This window comes from Folsomia candida, unplaced genomic scaffold (genome assembly GCF_002217175.1).
Source record: "Folsomia candida strain VU population unplaced genomic scaffold, ASM221717v1 Fcan01_Sc020, whole genome shotgun sequence".
In the NCBI taxonomy this organism is placed as follows: Eukaryota; Metazoa; Arthropoda; class Collembola; order Entomobryomorpha; family Isotomidae; genus Folsomia; species Folsomia candida.
Genome location: NW_019091212.1, coordinates 3098621 through 3121412, shown reverse-complemented (window position 1 = coordinate 3121412; position 22792 = coordinate 3098621). Strand labels below are relative to the sequence as shown.

The 22792-nt window shown below is 41.7% G+C and overlaps 2 protein-coding genes across 2 annotated transcripts; both read right to left on the bottom strand.

The window, feature by feature from the left end:
• Positions 1-3560: 3560 nt before the first annotated feature.
• LOC110858237 (flocculation protein FLO11) lies at positions 3561-10696 on the bottom strand. The gene is made up of 2 exons (XM_022106918.2): positions 9615-10696; positions 3561-8676 (listed from the first exon to the last, which is right to left on the bottom strand). The coding sequence occupies exons 1-2, from the start codon at positions 9627-9629 to the stop codon at positions 4261-4263; spliced, it is 4431 nt and encodes a 1476-aa protein (XP_021962610.1). The 5' UTR covers positions 9630-10696; the 3' UTR covers positions 3561-4260.
• Positions 10697-19461: 8765 nt separating this feature from the next.
• LOC110858236 (protein arginine N-methyltransferase 5) lies at positions 19462-22647 on the bottom strand. The gene is made up of 10 exons (XM_022106917.2): positions 22377-22647; positions 22157-22281; positions 21856-22073; positions 21700-21767; positions 21481-21617; positions 21209-21396; positions 20945-21132; positions 20328-20854; positions 20069-20250; positions 19462-19915 (listed from the first exon to the last, which is right to left on the bottom strand). Exons 1-10 carry the CDS (start codon positions 22478-22480, stop codon positions 19760-19762), a joined length of 1893 nt encoding a protein of 630 aa, XP_021962609.1. The 5' UTR covers positions 22481-22647; the 3' UTR covers positions 19462-19759.
• Positions 22648-22792: the final 145 nt, after the last annotated feature.

Genomic DNA, 22792 nt, shown 5'->3' with positions numbered 1-22792 from the left:
GGCATGAACGTATTTTGCTAAGCTAATATGCCAAATCCCACCTCAAAAAACTTTTCGTGGCGGAGAAATCAATAAAGCTTTCTCCGGAAGAATGACAACAATTTCTCTGAGCTACTCAACAACGGACCCTCTTGCTCCCTGTCAGCTCACCCGGCGAATTAATCAATGCCCAACAGTTTAAAAACAAAGTTCAAAGCTGTTTTATTCAACTTAATGGAATGCAAAGCTGTTCGAGGAGTAAAAGTAAAAGCGACGGAACAACTTTCATCGCCTTTCATACAATAATAATAAAACGAAACAATTTATCCTTTTCTTCACCATTTTGTATGTACACGGCTCACCCACCACCTTGCTTGCCTTATAAAGCACACGATCCGTCAAGTTAAAAACAACCCGGAAAATGTGCCCGAATAAAAGGCTGCCACCACCAATCTCTATTAATTAGTAGAGTGGAAGAACAACGGCTCAGTGAGAATTTAACCCAAATTCATATCATTACTTCCGGAGAAGTTCATCCATATGTACGGGAACATGTAGATACAAACAAACATTGGGACGCTGCTCCCACGCGAAAAGATTGCCACTTTTTGAACCCGTATCACTGTCATCATCAATATTTGATAGTGCATGTTGGTGAACATGCACCCTCATAAGCCGGATAATAATAATAATATTCACAAAGTGGTCGCATTTTGTAGTACGCAGCCTTCCGAAGAGAAAGATAAATTGGAATAACGTGATAAACTTGTAAAGTCAGCAGGAGGAGGCGGAGAGAGAATAATGTGTGGGATAGAGTTCGAGGGTCTCGCTTATAAAACCAAGTCCATAAAACAGAGGGCTTTCTTCTTCTTCCTCTTCTGATATGGCACATAATATCATTGCTTTTCTGGTTTGGTGGACAACACAAGTTTTACCACCACATGCACACATGTAGCAAGTAGGATAGTAATGTTGGTGAAAGTGGACAGCATATGGTGGTGAGCCGTGGTCATAAAGTTTTGATGAGGCTCGGAACAACTGCAACATGGGGCAGGAGAAGGATGACATTTGGGCATAATGGGAGTCGTAAGTGACCGCACTATCAAGGACCAAGGTTTGTCTTCTTCCTCCTCCTCCTCCTCCACCTCCTGCGTTACAATATTCCGACCACATCTGTCTCAAAGATCAACAACTTGATTAACTAAATGCCATCTCAGATTGGCGAATTCACACTCGTTCTCTCTCTCTAAGAAAAATATGGGACCACAGGACAGAATTCTAGCGCCATTATTGGCCATCCGCTCTCAATTCCTTTCTCGGAAATGATTCCCAGTTTTTGAGACTGCCAAAGTTTTGTATTTCCAACGTCACACTCGGGATAAATTTGATTTGAATTGGGTGATCCAAGGAGGAGGAGGAGGGAAAGGAAGGAGTGAGACGAGAAGCTGGTGAGGTAGGCATCTAACCATTGTTGGACGTGTCGAAGTCAATGGGAGGCAGAGTTTTTTTACGACAGGAGCAGGAAGACGGCATGGCTCGTAGCGGGCATTAGGACGGGAAGGGAGCGAGCTGTCCAGCAATGTCTCTTTTATCGTGATGGAGAACTATAAATATTTCACAATCAGTGCAGCCTGCAAACTCCAACCAGTTCTCTCCAGAGCTCGTATGCATGTGGGAGAGATGGTTGGATGACTGAGAGGGGGCAGAGAGAGAGAGAGAGCAAGGTTGTCTCAAATCTGTGAAATATGTTGAACCAGTCGACTCTCATATGCTGACACGTCGAGGGTATAGAGCAGTAAAGATATCCATTTGGAGCAATAAAAAGACAAAAATCCTGAAAGTGCATAGGAGACGAGATCTTGACAACTGAGTTTGCAAACTACAAATGCGAGACCTGTGAATAAATTTGCCCATTTGCTAACACCATGTTCTTCTTTCCCCTTGGTCTCTTTTCTTCCTTCTTTTCTCGTCTTGCCCTCCTCGTCCCCCGATCAAGCTGAGTTTCTCCATTTCCGAGAATGTAACTTTCTTTTGTATTCCTCTTGAATACAAAAGCACACATTACACATTACTCAATCTACTTAAAGGGCACCCTCTCCTCCTCCTCTTCCACCACCACCACGCATCTTGATTCAGCTGCATCAGAACATAACTCCTTCCTCGGCCTCTGCCTTCGTCTTCCCTCTCGCGCTCTGCATATCTCTTTTCACTCAATCCACCACCAACTCACTTTCTCCGCACTAAATGTATGCGTATTATTATTACATGTCTCTTTTCTCCCTCTTTGAGCCAAAGCCATGCATCAACCTCTCTCTCTCTCTCTCCACAGTTAAACGTTTAGACGGCCACTCACTCCTCCACTCGTACGTCGTATGCAACAACCCCCCTGGCTGGTGAGCCGAATCAAACATTTTTTCTTGGCTTCAACACCACAAATCCGGCCCCAGAAGGAGAAGAAGCCGTATGCAGCTCTTATAATAAAGCTGGCTGGATGCATGGTCATTGAGCCACCAGGACGACGGCCACGGTTAAGCTGGTTTCTGGGCGCAGAGGGAACAAAGGGCTGCTGCTGAGTGAGTGCGGAAGTAAGTAACTGGAAGGGAGAGAGAGAGAGGCAATATACAAAAAGCTAAAGCTGGGAGTGCGGAAATGGTGGGATATACATCATCATGCAAACGAAATGTGCTCCCATCCTCCTCCCACCACCACCACCACGACGACGACGATCAGGCAGGATGGGAATGAGAGTGTCTTCTTCTTCTTCCACCCGTCTTCCTCTCTTCTTGGAAAAACATTGGGATGCATAAAGTCATATTTCACAAGAGCCACTCATATGCACCCACCAATTCTGTAGTTGTACTTACTTCTTGGCTCTGAGAAAGTGGGAAGAAGAAAGGGATGCATTGCCAGCTGCACCTACATTCAGCGAGAGGGCCAGATATAGGGATCTGGGGACGACGGAACTTCATTTCACCACCACGAGCTCTTTCTCCACGCGATAAAGTAAGCAAGCAGCATTGGCACCGTGGTGGGTAAGCGTCTGGCGAGAAATACATATACATGGGGCCATTACGAGGAAAAGTGCTTTCACTCCGGCTCCTCAGTCATTTTCAATATTGGTGTTTAATAAGAAAAGTTGTGCCGCCTGGTTTTATCTCCTCGGCTGCATCCCTTCCTCTCCCAGCCAGCTTTATCACACAGAGGCCACAAAACTGTCATTGCCGGATATTGCATCTTCCCTCCTTCGTTTCCCGGTACAGTCGCTTGCATAATTTTACCTTCAACACCTCCACTGCAGCCATGTCCATGTCGCCAGCATCTCTTACTCGCCAGGGTCCCATACTTTTGAATTGCTCTGGCTGGGTCTGTCAGCTCGTCAGCAGGCAGGATTGCCCACTGCGTGACGTACGTAGAGCCAGGACCACATTTCAAGTCTCGACTTCTTATTGGAGTGGAGAAGATAATGATGTGGTCAGGCCAACATGACCACAAAACTGAATGCATTTGACACCACATTTTTACCGCTCGTAAAACTTCTGGCAAGTTTCCAACAAAATTAAATGAACAATCACATTTATACGTCGAAATTTTATAGCAGTAACAACGACCCTTTTTATTAATTTTACGTCATATACATATGTCAGTATCTGTGTAAGCAATTACATGTATATACCAATTACTTATGTGTGTATCCTTATCTCAAAAGGATCCAGTAAACAACACCCCTCATCATGATCAGTTAAGGTCCATTTTTAAGGCGTCATCATACCCATCATCACTTTTTTGGTAATGATACTGATAACGCAGCCCCAGTTTCTTTGTAGTACTTATCAGACTTAAGCTAAGTATGTACCCCTCATCATCATCATTACCAGTGATTAGTTGGTGGACCCCTCTACTTGTCAGCGTCAACATTGGTACGTACATATTTATTAAGTAAGTGTATCTCGTGGCGTAGCAGTAGTTGGTCGTGGTCTTCTTAATTAACTTCCTAATTAATTATAGCAAACAGCGTGAATAAACAGGGACGGCTTCTTGGCTGGTGTATAAAAATAAATAAATTACGACATTCCAACAACAACACAGATTGTGTAGCAGCAACAACAAAACAACAAAAATAAATACTCTTACAAGTCTAACTACTTAGAAAAGAGAGGTGAAAGCGGTGAAAGTAAGTAATTGCATTCCGTAATCACAACAACAAATTATAAACCCTCGAAAGCTGGTTGGTACTTGTTGGGCTGTACTCGTTTTTTGTCTCAATTAGCAACGTGCAATAACTCATGAGGATGAGGACGACGTGGCCTTTTTGTGCACTGGGTATTTAGCCCCCTCCACGTATGAGACCGAGTGTTTCGAGCTGTACGAAGTCTTCACACCTGATGCTGCCGTCTCCGTGCTGCTACTTATCTCGGACGAGGGTTGTTCCAATGGGAGGAATTGTGGGATCGCGATGCCAGAGGTGCCACGACCACCTCCGCCAACAACTTCCTTATTTCCAGTCTTTAGACCACGAGTGCTAGACGATGATTTCGATCCTCCATCCGCTTTATTCGAGTTGAATGCAGCAGCAGCGGCGGCTTCCAGTTCAGAGGAATCCGTTGGTTTAATACGGAACCACTGGCTTTCTCCATAAGTCACCGTTTCAGATTCTGCCGAGGAGGAGGTGGGTCGTGCTGCTGCTGGTGTTTTGGAAGGTGTCGTCGTGTCATGAGAAGAACCCTTTTCCGCCGTGGGTGTCGAGCTTGCCAAGCTTTTTCTCCGTTGTAAGATCCGTCTCTGTTTCAGGGGGGAACCGCGAGTAGGTTCGTACCCTGCGTTATCGTCGTGATGTTGATCTGATGGTGGACCGTTGATATGTTTCTGGTCCACGGTGGTGGTGGTCGGGGTGGTCGAGGTGGCCTTGGTGGTTGATCGTCCCCCGAAAAGAGAGGAGATTGACTTTGGACTGCTGCTCTGCTGATGGTCTTGTTCTTGTTGGTCTTGCTCATCCCCGGCAGATTTGACACGAGAGGAGAAAAATCTTCGTCGGACGGCAGCATCGGGTCGTCGCCGGCGAAAGTGTCGTCTGGATTTATATGCCGTTGAAGTTTCTGGAGAGGATTCCGTCGTTGACGGAGATGGTTGGGCATCTCTGATCGGAAAGCGTACACTTTTCGGTGTGTTTGAGTCCACGTGGTCCCCTTGGTCTCGAGCAGTGGTGGTGGTGGTGATGGCCGTAAGGTACTTTTTGAGGCCAAATCCACTATCCTCTTCGTCATCGTCGTCGTCATGCTTTTCAAATCGGGAGGGTTTGTACGTGGTAACGGGTGGAATTGTCTCCGCATTGTAGGCATCCTTGCTGATCTTGGCATTACTCGTTTTTGCCGTAGTGCTGACATGGTACTGTTGATATTGCTGTTTGTGAGTCGGCTTGGATTCGTGGTGGTGCTTTTTGAGCGTGGGAGCAGCCGGGGTTACCACGATTTGTTGCTGTTCAGTGGAAGAGGAGACCAAGTCATTGTTGTCGTTGTTGTGAAGCTTGCTCCACACGGGAGATGAGTCCAATGGCTGGATAAAGTCGTTATCATTTGACACAAGGGAGGACTCTGACGTGGGGATGAAGGGCGGCAGGTAGGACGAGATGGCAGAGTTGTGCTTATTATTGCTTGAGATTGGACGGGCAAAGTGTGGTTGAGGACTCGACTGCTCCGCATTGTATCCTTCGTAGGCATTGAAATTGTTGATGAATTGCGGTTGCACGACATGCGTCTCGATCTGCACGGTCGGTTTGGAGTCCAACTCTTGTTCCGGGTTTGGATTAAAGGATTGGTCGAACGGTTGGAAGAATTCGTCAAAGAATGATTCCGGCGGATGGATATCGGGCGACTTGTGACTCTGAATCGTCTGTTGGTTGGTGTGAGAAGAAGGATGGTCGTCTCTCAAAATGGGGCGCAATTGGTCCATGAACTGCATCGGGATTTTGTCATATTCGACAGAGCTCCCAGCATAGGCGGGGGCATACTCTGGGAATGCGAAGGGATTGGCATTTGACCGCTCTGGGTTGTTGTGTCGGAATGGTGCTCCGGGTGTCGTGGAGGAGAGTGGGTCTTCGCTCGAGTCTCTCATTTCGACACTGGTGTAGGACGATGAACCGGAAGATGGTGACGATGGGGATGACGGAGGGAAGCCGACGGAGGAAGGTGGTGCACTACTGCTCGAGTGGTAACGTGGGTATCTCATGGTCGATGTCGACGTGGGCGGCGGGAGTCTCATGGGTGGAGGAGAGTGTTGGGCAGCTTGGGAGAGTGGAGGTGGGTGTGACATTGAGGGTGGTGGTGGTCCATGTCGGTGGACGTGTGGTGGGGGTGAGGACGGTGGGAAGCGACCCTCGAAATTATTATGTTGGGGAGAATGCTGGCTGTTGGGTCCGAAAGCAGGAAAGTAGGATGGCTCATGATTCGAGTTGGAGGAAGTGAAAACTGGTCCCGAATTGTGTTGATGGTGCGGTGGTGGGAATCTGAGTGGTTTATTCGGCCCATTATTGTTGGGTGGCTGCTGGTGTCCAGGTCCGTTTTGGACATTTATTGCTCCAAAGTGAGGACGATTATTTGAGACATAATTTCCATGTGGGCTGCTGCCCGACCCTGGGTGACTTTCTCCACCGCGGTGAAAGTCGGGTGGGGCAGGAGACCTCATGACGTTAATTGGGTATTGTGGGTGTGAGGAATGGTGACTTGGAGGGTAAGTATGATGTATAACTTGTGGTTTCCCACCAGGCATGGTCATAAAAGACACCGGATGCTGTCCAGTATTTTTGGAAGGGTCGGTATGGAATCCCGGTGGGAAATACGAGTCGTCGTCTCCGGAAAATCTCTGAGGCGGGTTCTCCGAGGGATAAGAAGAAGGTGGCAATCCTGCTACTCCTGGTTGGTCCGTGGTGTGATCGTCAATCTTATTTTTGGTGTCGGGTCGCTGCTTTCTCCGACCACGTAAAAGCTGCTGCTGCTGCTGGCCTTCAGGTTCCGTCTCTCCTGATTCAGATGGACCGTCCGAAAAGCTGTTTGACACTGGAGTGCGTTCAATGGGTCGTCGAATCCTCTGCTCTTCTGTGTGATGTTGATGATTCCGGTGATGACCACGGTTTGGTGGCGGTGATGATGACGGTGGTGATCTCTCTGAAGTTGGACGTTGGGGCCGATTAAAATTGTGCACGGGCGATCCACCATCCTCTTCTCCGCTACTCTCAGTCTGACTTGTCGGCTGTTGTTGTTGGGGTCGCCCAAAAAATTGAGGGTTTCGTCGAGGCGGTGAATTCTCAGTGGTTGACGGTTCTGAATTACTTATAGAATTCTGATGGTTGTGGTTATGATTTCCAAATCTCTGTCCCCCAAGTTTCGATGGTGGCGAAGACGACTCCTCGTCAGATTGGGTAGTAGATTCCGGCTTCGGTTTTGGACGAACTCGCACACGACCTCGATTGATCAGTTTTGTCTTGAGATTTAAGGGTTGATCTTGCTGTGTGCTGTCACCGGAAGGTGATGACGTAGCATGCTTTCCGGGGAATGGAGGCAGGACGGAGATGCCTTGGTCGTTTTGTGACTCTTGAGTTGCATCCTTGTTCACCTGTCCTCCAGCCGAGGGGCGTTGAGGTCTTTGTCTCAGCTTGAACTTGGGAAATTTCGGAGCATCCTCAGATGAAGAAGGTCCATTGTTACCATTGTCACTCTGTTGTTGCACCTTTTGAGGAATTTTAGGTCTGTTGAAGGGTTTCTTTATCCCCTCGTCTTGTTGAGGAGGTTGTTGGCGATTTGCTCCAACTGGCGACTGTGATGGTGGGGGTGGCAATCGCTTATTCCAGATCGGAATCTCGACAGCTTTAATCATCGGGACAGTAGGAGGAGGGACCCTCACGCCCTGATTTTCTGAGAACGCCTGCTTCAAACTGTGATAGTGTGGCTTCATGTGCTCAGTTTGTTCTCGGAAAAGTGTGTCTAAGTTTAAGGTCTGAGTGGGATGACTAGAATACATAATATTTTTCCCGTTGTTTTGAGGCAACATCCCATACGTGGAACTCTGCTGGGTCACAAGATTTGTACTGCCAGGCGTCATGATGTACGAATTCTGGTACGGCTTCACGATTGGCTTCCATCCTTTATACGTGGAGGACAAGTAACCGTGGGGCTGGGAGTCTTTGACTGACTGGAAATTCGGAGCATGCAAATTGTTCGGGTTTGCCATCGCTGTCACGGGAAAGTGTTTCGACTGCTCTTGAATTATTTCGTCTTGTTGGAAAAACGGTGGCGGCACGCCCAAGTCTTGTCTTTGCGGGTGGTGGTGGTGGTGATGTTGGTGAGGAATCGGGTTATTATGCATCATCGGCTGGATGAGCATGGCCCCCTGGTTGTTGTTCTGATTATGATGGGGCGACTGCTCATTGTGTGGGAAATTGTGTCGAAATTGGGGTGGAGGAGGTCGCGATACTCGGCGATGACCGGGTGGGGGAGGTCTGTTATGCATTCGATTTGGGAGTCTGGGGTATCCGTGGTGGTGGGGTTGAATGTGCCGGTGATGCCTCTGACCTCCTGGGCCAGGTCGGGGTCTGTCGCGCCCCATGTGTTGGGAGGGACGTCGAGGACCATTATTATTGTTGGGGTTATTGTTCCAGTATGCGCCGAAACAGCTCTCCAAGTAAACGAGGACTAAGGTCACTATCACCTAGAAATTCGAAATAGGCCCAGCTTTATTTGATGAATATTAAGTTGTTCGCAATTCCAATTTGTTAAATAAATCCTCTAAATTCAAAATGTCAAAAAATTCCTAAAAGATAATCCATGCTTTAAATAAATGCATAAATAAATACGTTGAGAAATGCTTAAAGAAATGCTAATCTTTTTAGCTTAGATTTTCAGTGATTTTCAGTTTATAAATTTTGAGATATTTTTAGGTACATGAATTTCTTTGTTTTCATGCATCTATTTTCATACGAAATCGAAACTTGATCTCAATATTTTTTTAATCCGGTTTCATTTCAGCCCAATTTGAAGTGAAGCTTGTGGTTCGTTCACCACAAAGTGCATGTTATGACGAACCTGATTTTTTTCTACTAAATACTTAAGTATTCGATTAAACATTGGAAAAAAATGCAAAAAAGAATAACAAGGAATTACTCGCAGCTGGGTATTTATTCAACGGTGATGATGGTGACAAAAGTGGTTCTCAATTGAAAAAAGTAAGTTATTATTTTGTCAAACCGAACTTCGTTTGCATATTTAGTTTAACTCGGATAATAAAAATGCCTGCTGGTTCCTAGCTTTTGTTGCGTATGGAAATTGTATTATTGAGAACGTGGAGTCGGCATGTAAGCATTTATGAATTTACACGGCTTTATAAATTGAAAAATTGACGATTGAGGCATCCCACCCACCAACATTTGACATGAGGTTTGTATTTCTCAAATTGGGCTAGAATTACTTATTATGTAGACTAAAAGTCAACTAGCTATGTAAAACGAGGCCTTTTAAATAGTCAAGTCACTCGAATTTGCGAATATTTACGGAATATTGCTCTACTTAAGGCGTCATCTGATCGTCTCAGATGTCGAATATCCGGGGCAACAAAAAATGCTAGAAACTGATCCCACTTTTGCAACTTACCAGTGACAACTTCATTGTTGTGGTGTTCCTCACTTCTTAGAAATGTGCTTATTTTAGTGAATTACTGGCCACTATTTAGCTTCATCTGTCACTTTTTTGTACTTTTATGCCTTCCTGATTAGTTCACTCCTTTATCGGTATCGGTTTTTTTCTAATTGCACTTGCACCACTGATTGTCACACAAGGTCACAGTTTAAAATACCATCAGTAACAATTGATAACAACGAAGAAAACAATTTTGAGGCGTCGGAAAAATGATCTCGCACGCACACACCCACTCCACTACTGACTAAGGAATGATGCCAATTATTATGGTGGCGATGGTTTTTCGAAGGAATAAAGTAAAAGCGAAATGTGTTTAAAATTCTCAACCACCGCACTACTCAAGCCAACCACTCGATTCACACTAATTTCAATGTGAATGATGCAGTTTTGTACATCAAACATTAAATTGTCCTCTAGACCGTGATCACAATACGTTGGGAGGTTGAAACAGAGTAATTTCCATCCTTATTCCCTCTCGATATGAAAATGCAGATGCCTTTATTTTTCATCCTACGTAAGCGTCATGTTTGGCAGAAAGTGGAGCACGTTACGAAAAAAATGAATGGATCATCATCATCATCACCACCGACGCCGTACGTCCGTGTGTTAGGAGTCTTCGTAAAGCAGAGCATCATCCCATATCAAGAAGCAACCGAGATTCGAATCGCTTAGCACTCAACGTTTAAAATTGTCCTCTCGAATTCAGTGCTTAGCCACCACCGCCCCCAACGCCAGGCAACAACACAGGTGCAGTGATGGTCGTGCCAGTGGTGGTGACGAAAAGCCAGAATTTTTATTAAATCCTTCTTCCGTCCTCGTCTACATTCCGTCGCTATTAACACATTATTCCCCCCGCAGTCGTAACCAGCATTTATAATGTCAACCCCGTCGTCGTTCGCATAAGTAGTTAGTTGTTGTTGTTGGGCGACTCATTGTTGCTAAATTCCACTGCGGAAAGAAATGAGAATAAGAGACGTGTAGGTATAGTGCATAGTGCAGCAAAATGTATGAATTTTCTCGTCATCCCTTTGTGTTGATGATGATGATGAAGATGCTCTCCTCGCTGTCTCTGATTCCATTTCTCATTTCAGAAATTTGTAGTAAATGGTCCTTGCAGAGAGATATGTGGGGCATGATTTTAATCTGTTTCTCATCAATACTTATTTATTACTAGGCTTAAGACTTGTGGTCAATTAGCGAAATAATGTAATGAATGTACCTGCCTGTTTGCACATGTGAGTATATAAATAAGTTTTTAATTGTACTTACATCCACTTTACCACTTGGGTTTGTATTTGTTGTTGTTTACTTACCACTTGATGTGCAGGGTAAATAAACAATTCATGTCAGCGCATCATCGACACAGGGCATTAATATCAAGGGAAATTGTAGGTTGTGTCCTTATCAGTTGAAATTTAGAACAGTAAAAATTGAAATTTGGCAAAAGTACAAGTGAGTCAAAGTGGAGATCAAGACGAAATGAAGAACCACGAAGGAAGAAATACATGTGAAGACGCAGTGATGGAATTAGCACGCGCCTCTAATGTGCAATGATTTACTCGCACTGCGTTAAAAGGAAAGCCAAATAAAACTCTAACCTTCATCAGAGCGTGGCACAACCATTTCTGCCGTAAAACTATATGTACAACTGCACCACGGCAAACTAATTAACCTTGATTGGCCAAACAATATAGTGCGGATTTTTATAATCGTTTCGGATTCTATGTTCAGGTATGTGGAGTACCGTCACCATGTTCTTCTGGGAAGTGGGGGCGTACATTGTTGGGCGATACACTTGAGCAGCAGTGCTTAATTGGTGGTAAGGAGCAGGTACACATTCACAAGTGATTTTTCCACTCTCGATTGTCTGAGGCCATGGATGACTTCTGTTGAATGTGAACTTGTTAATTATGCCAAGCGAAAGAAAAAACTGAGATTTGCTAATTGAATCTATTTCATTAAAAAGAGACAGAAAGAATCAAAATGTCCATAATAATGTGTCCATTGCAAAAATTGATGCATCATAAATTACACATTCGAGGCGTTGCCTATGTATCGATGTAACTTTCCATTTTTGTTCTGCGGCTTACAATGAAAGTCAAAAACCGTGCAACATCATCACCTTGCAACAATAGTAGAAAAACAAATAAAAGGACGAGTAAATATTTATGTACGTCTGCAAATGCAGAATCAATATCGTGCCTTTATCACATCAGATGATGATTATTATTATGTCGGCTGAGAGAGTGAGAATGAGACTGAAAAAACCGACCATGTTGGCACAGGAAAAAAAGGAAAATCTCGAGGATAAGTTAACAAAATCAAGAAATGATCTCATAAAATGTGAGCCGAGCTTAAAACTTACTTTACCACGACGCAAGGAAAAAAGCATAAATAAGTAATTCGGTGTCTGAGCATTGTTGTTCTTCATTCATTTTTCTTTCTACATACGAGAGCAGAGCGCACAGCACAATTTAATTTTTCCAACCCAATACACAGTCCTTGTGGTTGGTGTTGTACATACATACAAACATGCACATGAACGTAGGTAAAAGTATAAGTACATCGAATTTCAGGGCAGTCATAATACCGAAAGATTGGATACAATGCGATGCAACAACTTTGTTACACAGAGACCAACTCCTCAACGCGTACTCAAGCGTGGGATGCACATGCACAGAACTTATTCATCCCTTCTTCTCTTCTCTTCTTGAGTACAGATTGCGGTCATATTTCATCTTTCGAGATTCTGAATTGATTGGTGTTTACTGCAGGTATTTAGAGTTTCGCAGTGTATGCATTTGCAAAGTGGGAAGCTACTTTTATGCATCCGTAGGCTGGGAAGATCTTCTGGATCATGTGATATAAGTGGTTTACATGACTCTTCCCTTTCGCTTGGTCACCTTTTTGTAAACCAATTTATTCCCTGCAGCCTGCAATTTCCCACTGTCTCCATCGACCGTGAAAGTTGATGCAAAAAACTTTGTGTTCTGATGACTGATCTAATCATCCATCTTAATGAATAAAGTTTGTCACTTTATTGTAGATCATACACTTTAGAGACGGATGTTTTTATTTTGTGGCGTAGAAACCGGACATGGATCGCTGTGTGACTGAAAATGTGGGGCTAATCAATCTCGTCGAAGACAAATAACGTATTTGCATAAACAGTTAGAAGTTTGTATCAGGTGAAGAGAAAGGATGTACATTGTCATTAATTATTATTTTGCAGGACACAGTGGTAAGCGTTATATGTAAATATAAATAAACGGAGATTACGAGTAGAAAATTTTGCACAACATTTGCAAAATTACAGCCAAAACGGCATGTAAGGGGATCTAATTTTTTTTAAAGATTTCTATTTCAGTAAGTAAACACAATATGTCGAAAATGTGTTAAGCAGTCGACACAAAATTTTAATTCCTAATCGCAAAAAAATACTAAGAATATTTTAGCTCTACTACTCGTCGACAATGTAATTTATACCAATTTGCAAAATCAAGTCCTCCGGCCTCCTCCAACTGGCATTGTTACTCATTTATGCTCGTGCATGTCGTCCCTTTCTTATCGTCAGTGCATCGAACGAGGTAGCAATAAAAATGTTGATGCGTATTTTAAATGAGTTTGAACACCCTGATAAAATGCCTTCTCGGTAATTGAATCTTTTATCGAATCTTTTATTGAATCCTGCTCCTGCGACTTGTATGTGACCGCTCTATGTTTGATGCCAGCCTATTCTCCTATAATCTCGGGGTACACATTATTTTCCAAATTATAAACTTGATTCATGATTGACACTTACAATCATAATCCGCCTTTATTATATTACAAGGAAGGCATGCAGCAGTTGAAGGAACTGCAATAATTCATTGTCGTCTTCGTCCCGTGAGATTTACTACCTACGATTTTATGCATATGAATATCTGCATGAGGACGCTTGTAAGTACTGCGGTAATCCTTTTTAGGTACCTTTAGTTTTGGTGGACTGATTTTTATTAAACTGGCGAGTCGACTATCTAGCCGCATTATACGTATTCGGGGTGTTGAAACTTTAAATAAGTGCTCGGCGGTGATGGGTGGTGTTATATGAACGATTTTCAATTATGCGTGTACGTGTACATTACGCAATGTGGGCATATATACCGCTTGAATATGTCGGCTATCCTACATCTATACAAGTTTGGAGAAAAGGGGTTAAAATCATCCTCCATCATCATCATCATTACAAATTTAGCGTGGAAAATTGTTGGTGCGTATTTTATTTTAGGACTTAATTCCACAACCGGCTTAAAAGAGAATGAATGGCGAAATGCCATACTAAAGAGACACTCGACTTGGGAACATATTTCCATAATAAGACTTTATTGGCTAGTAAATTATCACGTCTCTGACACTGCCTAAAACTCTTCCAGTCTCGAATTTTACCTGAAAAGAGTGGTCCTCTCTACCACCATGCACCACGAGGACCAACCACCACTAAAAAGTGTTTAGTGTAATACAAATAAACAATTTTCACTAATTTTTGCGAGCACTGCGACCACAAAGGTATTATTTTGTTTTACGATTATGGTCACTATGCACATAAAGTGGTGTTATTGTGTTCTGTTATTTTCATTCTCGCGTGCTTCATTTCTTATTAAGGTCACTAAATTTCATGCAAAATTCTTGAGCTTTTTATCCCCAGACTAGACCGTGTGGTGTGCAGCTAGTTTGTATGTGCTGGTGGTCGTGGCACTTGAAAATTTGGTGGAAGTAATGCATATATTTAGTTTACGTATTCCTTCCTTGGTGGTTTTTGACGATGGTCATGATGGGGACGATGATATGACATACCTCTTCTATTCCTCGCCTCTTTGGCCAATTAAATTACAGAGACAAAGAGAAACTGTCCGGAATCTGGCGTAAAATTGGCCATCAACTCATAATGCTCAGCAATCACATGGCATTTAAACGCAGTAACTAGCTTTAAAGATGGTCGTTATTGAAAGCAAATATGACGACAACATTTATTTATTGGCGTCGTAATTTGTCAACTGTGATGATGGTGGAGGTGCTTCAGGGTTCTTAGGAATAAGGACGTTTTATTAAGAGGATGCATTCAATTTGTCGGATAAAGCACTACGTGCTTGCCCGTTAACTAAGTGACTCGTCATCTTCTTAATTTGATCTCTTATATTATTGTATTGTTTTGAAAGTATGTGGGGAATAATGATCACTTTATTATTTAAAACGAGTCTAAATAATGACGGAATGAAATTTTAATTACACATTTAAGCCTAGAGAATGAATAGACATAGACGTGCAATTATTGTGGCATTTTTATGTTAATTAATTACATTGGGTTGACTTGAGAGGATTTTGCAAGTTTTCCGGTCACTAGTTTTCATTAATTTGGTGAATTTTCTCGCCAAAAATGTCAGCAAAGTTTTTGCGGTGAAGGTGTGCCAGCCAGCCAGCAGGAGGAGACGACTTTTCTTCACGATATGAAACGCGAAGGTCCGTCCAAAAGAAATTTTACTTTTGTGCCTGCTGAGCCATCAAGCATTTCAAATTATCTTGAGCAGCCGACCCGTCATCGTCATCTTCACTCCTCGCTCACTCCAAATTCTTCACTAAAGTCGTATAATGTTCATAGCTCATGAAAATGAATCCTTGTTCTTCTTGTTCGCTTTCCTCGTCTCCTGATTTGATAATGCTACCAACTACTCCATATCCTCTAAAAATCTCCCAAAAAGATACAGTGAGATTGATGAGTTTGATTTTTTATGGTAGTCGGCGATGTATCGTTTATCTCGTCTCGAGTCGTTGGAACGTTTCAGAGGAGGACGAAGGGTTGCTCTGCCTGACAATAAAGAGCATCAAATGTATGGCGATGATGGCGATGGTGTGCACCCTCCAAATATTTATCGTGACTCGTAACATGATGAAATACCTCTGCCCGTATATTTAGGCAACAATGAATGGGTCATCTCTTTTCAAGTGGTGGTACTTGTCCGACGTGAAGTGATTGAATATCGGTGTGCAAAAGTGGAGTGAGAGTTTAGCTGTTGAATTATTAGGATCAATGGCAGCAGTAACGACCGAGTAAGGTTGACCATGTTCAAAAGAAGAACTGTTTGTCGTTCCAATAGTAAATAAGTAATGTTCACACAGAGAATAAAAGGACGATGGGATGAACTTGGTAGTCATCCTGCCTCATTGAAAAGTGCAGTTGTGGTGACCATACATACGAAGAAAGAATAGCTGACCACCACCACACCTCTTGGTCAAGCAATCTCTCATCAACCCAAAATAGACGCATGATTGATGCCTATCTTAAATAATTCTGCAACAAATGTCTCGCAGCGTGGAATTGTAAATTGGTTTATTAATAATCATGAAATTAGAGGTAGTCGCTTTAAAACTGAGGAGAGTGAGATTCTCGGGATGATAAATGTTGTAGTAATTTCCTCCGTGCATGGCAATCTCGTGTGTTAGCATGATAATGAAGGATGATGATGATGAATAAAGTGTTTTCCGAATAGTCGCACACATACAACACACACATACACAAACACACCACACGTTATTGTTGGTCTCACTGTGTCAGTTCCGTTTTCTCAAGTGGACCTGCATCATCGTCGTCTTCACCATTTGCAAAAATAAATGACTGAATGAGGTCGATTATTCCGTTTGTAGAGAGAAAAACGTGACATGTAAATCATAGCCGGGCTTTTAGCACAAAATTATTCTACCTTAACCCAAACATGTAAAAAGAAAAGTGCATGAGTAACAAGTAGCAATAATGAGAAATCTCTCTCTCTCTGACTGAACCGTGTGTATCCTTTGGGTGTGGCACGCACCGACGGACACAGCTCATGTAGCGACGACCAGAACAAATCTGCTGAAAATGTTTGCCAAATCTCGCCTTGTTCGTACATATCTAATCCTAAGCAGTGACTCAATAATATCCAATGTCTTGTTTCGCACAGTTGATAATAATGCGTTTCGATTATCTCCTGAAAAGGTTGGTTTCATACTTTCTAAATCGTTAAGCAATCCATCCGGAAGGAGGATTTTATCACAATTATAAAATGACCAAGATCACTTTACCATGATGATGAAATTCATTCGGAGGCAACTCTTGGTTTCATTTTCATTCAGCCGACCCAACCTCGAATCTAATCCATTGTTACACGTAAATAAATATGATATGGATGGTTCAGCAGAGCTTGAGGAAAATTATTTAAAAGAAAAAAAAACTAAGTGACCAATAGTTATCTTGACAGGATCAATGTTTCTCTCTGTGAGAATAAGTTGTAAATGAACATCACACACAATAATCATCATCTCGTATCGCGTACAATAGGGGATGATCCTCAAAGCTGATTAAGGAAAGGAAATGGACCAACAATGCCATGCATTTTTTGTCCTCTCTCTCTCTCTCACTCTTAATCACAGTTGGCATCTCTCAATTATGAGCTGACTAAGCTACATTTAATTGTTCGTGGTTTTGTTAATTTTACAAATGTCTTTTTCCTCGAGTCGCCTTTACACAGTTGCGTCCATTTGGAGATGAAATAATTTTTGTTACCTAAATAATAACGGGAAGAAAGAAACGAGTAACAATGCGTCAGCCTCAACTAATCGATTAATTATAACCATCCTTGCATTTGTTCCATTCCATCCGGGACAGGTGTACAGAGTGACTCTGAAAAATTATTTATCTCGGATTTGAAATAGTTTTATTAAAAAGAGCAGAACAAGAAGCAACTGATTTTGCATGCATGCTGAAGACCCTTGTCGAATAAGGCGTGAAAAGTTAGCGTCCACATTTTGCAGCATTGTGTTGCTCCGACTTTGATGAATTCTGTAATTCTGACGAGTCTATTCTTTTCATTATTCGGAGTGGACTTTCACCTTCGATGTAATTACTACATTTTATTCTATGAAAGAGTTTTAGTTTATCAATCTACTTTGTATGTACTACATTAGATCTCAAAGTCCTGGGGCGCATAACTGCCCTGGTCACAACAACAATTGACGTGCATTAACAAAACAGACCAAAGGGTCCGACAACTGCCGACCCAATAGTTTAGTTGGGTTATAGTCGCTGATGATCTCTCTTTCAAGAATTTTTACTACTACCACTTCATAAACCTTGCGATTGTGTCTCGCCATTTTTTCTAAACTGGCCGACCACCCGTGCTCAATCAGACCATTTACGATTAGATTGATCCCACAATCACGGTTATCTTGCTCGCCTTATCGTGAAAAGAAAAGTGCAAACAACCTGCGCACCCACAAGATGTAAAAAAATATACATGAGACTTGATTGATTTCTCGATATGATTATTGGTTGGCGCAGTAGGATGAGAAATTATCAGACGTTTCCATTGAATCGAAGCCCGATACAGAATAAAGTAGCAAATAAAATGCAAACTAGAATAAAAGTGGAGCAAATAGCGATGCGGAAAGAACTGCAAAGACAAAACGGTTGGCTCTTTGCTTGCATTCATTCCTTTTCATTATGTGCATCTCTCATGTGCATTCATGTGCTCGCTCTTTTTGGACACGGGATTTCATTTTCAGATTATAAAGTTTTATAATTGGTTGTTGGGAGTCGTGGTGGATTGGATTGGGCGAATGAATCTCTCGAGGCAGAGATACAGAACGGAGTATAAGTAATCTCAAGATAAGATAAGAAATTAAATAAAAAAGGAGTGCAAAAAACTCTGGGTGTTTTGATGTTATTATAAAACTGAAAGTAATCTCCTCCACTACTGACATTGTGCTACATCCACCAATCCACCGAGATATAGTTGGGAAGAAAATAATAAAATAAAATAAAAGCGAGCATAAGGGAACAGGGCATGCATATTAAGTGAGTGTTGGATTTTGGATTGGATTAAGAGACGTATCCTTAGCGTGGCGTTTGCTGTTGCTGATTGTGGAGCATGCAGATGAATTTACAATTACAAAGGATTTTCTATTCACTTGAGCAAAAGAATGCTTGCTTTGCTTGTTAGAATTAAGAGTGAAATAGAAGAATAGGATTTTTAGCCTGCAGCAGCAGCAGCGTCTCAACTAACTGAGACACGTGAAATATCTGCATGGTATTTGAGGTGGGGTGAGACTGAGACACTTGTGAGACGACGACGATCTGGTCAGTTTTGCCATTCTTCGTTCTCCTTTCTCATTCGGACATTGGTTTGTAATTTGGTCATTACCTGGTATGCAAATGGTCTACATTTCACTTTTGAAACCATTCTCCCATGCAGCACAACAACGACTTAATTTATTTACTTAATCAGACAAACCTTTGATTTATGCTCATGAATGGAATGAAATCTCCTTATTCTCAATGCGTTAACTAACTTGAAGGCAGGATGAAACGGAAGTGTGTTGTTATGGTGTAGGAGGAATTGCAATAAGAAAGACATGAAATACGAGGGAAAGCTTATCGAGCAAGTGTCAATAATGGTAAATTATGGACACAATTTTCGTGGTTTGTCATCTCACACCATTATTGTAATACTTATAACTTGAGTAAGGAAAGGGAAAATATACAACAGTGCATGATACGATTGTTTAGAAAAATTGACAGACAATTACTCGCCCAGCTCGCAGATTTATGATAATTGGATGATGGAAAACTATCTCGACTGCATTTCATCAGTTTAATTAATTTACAAAAAAATCTTTGTCATTCACTCACATTACTTTACTGATGAATAAAAAAATTCACAAAGGAAAATTTTCTCCAATGAAACCTTTTCCAAATGTTTCTAAGCCAAGAATTAGTTTAAAAATGCTAGTCATGTATATTTTCCATAGCTGTTTAGCCAGCGTTAAATTTATTAAACAAGCATCTGTCAGTACCGACTCTTGTCTGACACAATTAATAAACTTAATAATTTAAAAATTTAACAATGGATACATCTCTACGGTAAAAGTGCCTTAGTTATTTTAAAATCGAGAAGTATGGATTTTATATGTAGACAATTGCATAATAATTTACAACTTGCTAATTTATCTAACTTACAATATTTAAAATAATTTTGTACAGTATTGAAATAATATGTTATATAATTAGTTACACAATAAATATACTACATACGTTAAGTCAATTTGATTTTGTAAGATCGTCCCATTGGGTTGCTGACAGGAAGAGACGATGGAGAAGACATTCCCCATTCGTGCCATACACTATCTTTGTCTCTGTATCGCCAAAAGTTCACCGTTGCGCTTTGACCTTTTGACAAAGTAATTGGTTCCTGGAATAATTAATAAGTATACATGAATTTTGTGGCGTGGTCGATCAACTTATTAATATGCCCAAAAATGAACGACACAGTTAGAAATGATTGTCGCGTAGCCAAAATTATATGCATGTCTTAAGCAGTTCAACTAGTACAATAAGTGCTTACCGCGAACGGAAAAAACATGGGTAGCCATGTTAATTTTCGCTTGGTGTTTAATTCAGGAAGAGAGGTTAAGAAAACGTTTTCATAGAGACTGAAGGCTGAGTAAAAAAGACAGCCATTTATCATGCAGTTTTCTTCAGGCGCAAAGGTTATTGCGCTGTAACGCTCATTTGGAATTCGAGCTTCTAGAAATCAACAAAAACTAATCATTATATATATATTTCTACAAATTAATAATAAATGCTAGTTTGTCAAGATAAACCTGATTTGGGATAGTCGAAGGAAAACGCCAACTTTGGTTTGCAAATATCATATTTCTTTTTAGTGAAAACACTATAAGGGTGTTCAAAGTAGTAGCGAACGTGATCATTTTGCAAATGGTTTTCTCCGATATGTCGGTCCCTTAGTTTTCCAACTTCTTTATGCATGGTTGAGGATGAAACTGGGACAATGAAAGTATGGAATTTTTGGGGAATCATTACTCCCCCGGGCTTCAGAAATTGTTGAATTTCGTCGAAGAATTCTGGGAGCCGTTCGTTACCCGACGGTGAAATGAGCACTTCGCAAATAATAATATCAACCTTATTTTCACTATTCCAGTCTCGCATGTTTATGTTCAATACGTTGAGTAGTTTATTCCAGTACTGGTTGTTGTAGTGGATAAGCGCAGCAGTAACGTTTGCGTCTTCTTCGACAGCAAAAATCTTAATCCGCCGTTGAGCTTGCTTTGCCGCCTCTAAACAACACACCGTCATTGGGACGTGACAGACCCTTGTGATAACCAGAGTTCTGTGAAAGAAATTACAAAAACTAATAATAAACCACAGGTCCAACTCAAGACTACAACGAAAATAATAATATAATGAATTTTATACATACACCACTTTCGTGTCTTTTTCCTCCTCCGAAACTAAAGTCATTAGAGCTTCACGGATTGCTGCAGTATAAAGCTTGTACTTTTCGGAGGTAGTTTGTCTACTCCTTGGCAATAGAAACCCTTCGGATTTGGGAGGCAACATCGGGAATAATGACCTTTGACATCCAAAATAAGCATCGTATACTGGGACCTAAATTTCAATAATGATACGCAATAAATAAGAATAAATGCAAACATAGTAGGTTTCCTCATAAACAAACACTTACCGCAGATTTCTTCAATGATTCGACGAGCTTTGGATACTCGTGGATGGCAATGGCAGGTCGATTGCCGCCTGGTTGGTCGTTTTCGCAAAAGAAAACCTTTGCACCCAGTTGAAGAAATGATTGCACCCAACTGCAATGTTCTTTTGATACCAAATCTACAACTCCATCTGAATTCTTTATGCAAAGCGCTGTAAAAAAAACGATGTAAGTACCTTATGAGCAAAACAGTAAAAAGTAAAGTTCTTTCAATGAGTAAATTAGTACAAATATACCTGTGGGAACAAAAATGTACTTTACATTCTCCCCGATCCAGCGCAGCATTTTTTCTCGACAAGGTAAGGTTTCGGTCAGTTCAAGACCAACAGACAGTCGGTGATTATGCCCGCACATGTTCCTGAATTGATTCCACCTAATAATATCATAAAGGACAACTTAGAAAAACAGGATCGCGAAGGTATATCCAAAAGGAACATTTTTGATAATTTTCATACATGCTCCAAGCGTGGTCATCAGGTAGGAGAGGCTGGCTTTCAAATAACAGAGGCACTTTTATTGCCACCTGCAGATTACAACGACAAAAGACAATAAAGACATACGAATATTTTCGATCATTTATAGTTATTAGTTTATCATGCATCTTCACTTGCCTTTGCTGGTGAGGTGAGATATCCTTGGACGAGACTAGCCATATGTGTAAAACCTTGACTTCCATCCAACTCTATGAATACACAGCCTATTGACGCATATCGAGCGAAGTCCAATTCCCGTCGGAGAAGCTTTCTTGCCCTTGACGCCATCACTTCGTTATCACCTTCTAACATGCCATTAACAAGGGACAACAACGCATAAACGTTGGACACCCAGACTAGATTAGGAGGAGATTACACAAGTTAGACATAAGTCAAGGTCCTTCGATTCTTTTCTGATATCGAAAAAATGGATGAATACCTTTGGTAGGAAGACATGCATCAAACCACGAGATAGGCGCGACCGTGTCTTCCTGATCCCAAGTCTCTAACGTTATTCGACAATATTCTGGCTTAAGGATTGACTCGATGCATATCAGGCTATATCTGAAAGTTAACCATTTTAAATTGTTTATAATTAGCCCGATAAGACAAAATATTGCATTCGCCGATTAAAGTAGAATTAAAAATGGACTCTGTACCCTTCAGCTACGGCAGATTTGAATGACTGTTCAACATCATTTGATCGTTCGATCATCAGGCCAACGCCAGGCACGGTATCTTTACCTTGTCCACCTTCAGCCATACTTAAAATATTTGAGTAAAAAGTGTTAATTGGAAAAGAGTGGAAATTTAACAAACAATAAAAAGTTTCCAAAAAATAGAGAAACTTTGTGGCAGAGTGCAGAGTGAGGTGGACTGGAGTGGAGGGAGAGCGGCTTCTTGAATGCTCACTTGTACGGTGAATGATGACCTCTCCTGGCCGCTCTATCAAATGCTGAAGTGTGCTTGCTACCGGCATGTCAGCTTTCTTTTAAAAAAATCTCAAGTTCCTCAACTTCATTTTATTATACCAAATTTTTTCATGTCGTCGTAGCTTCAATGTTTGATTCGAATT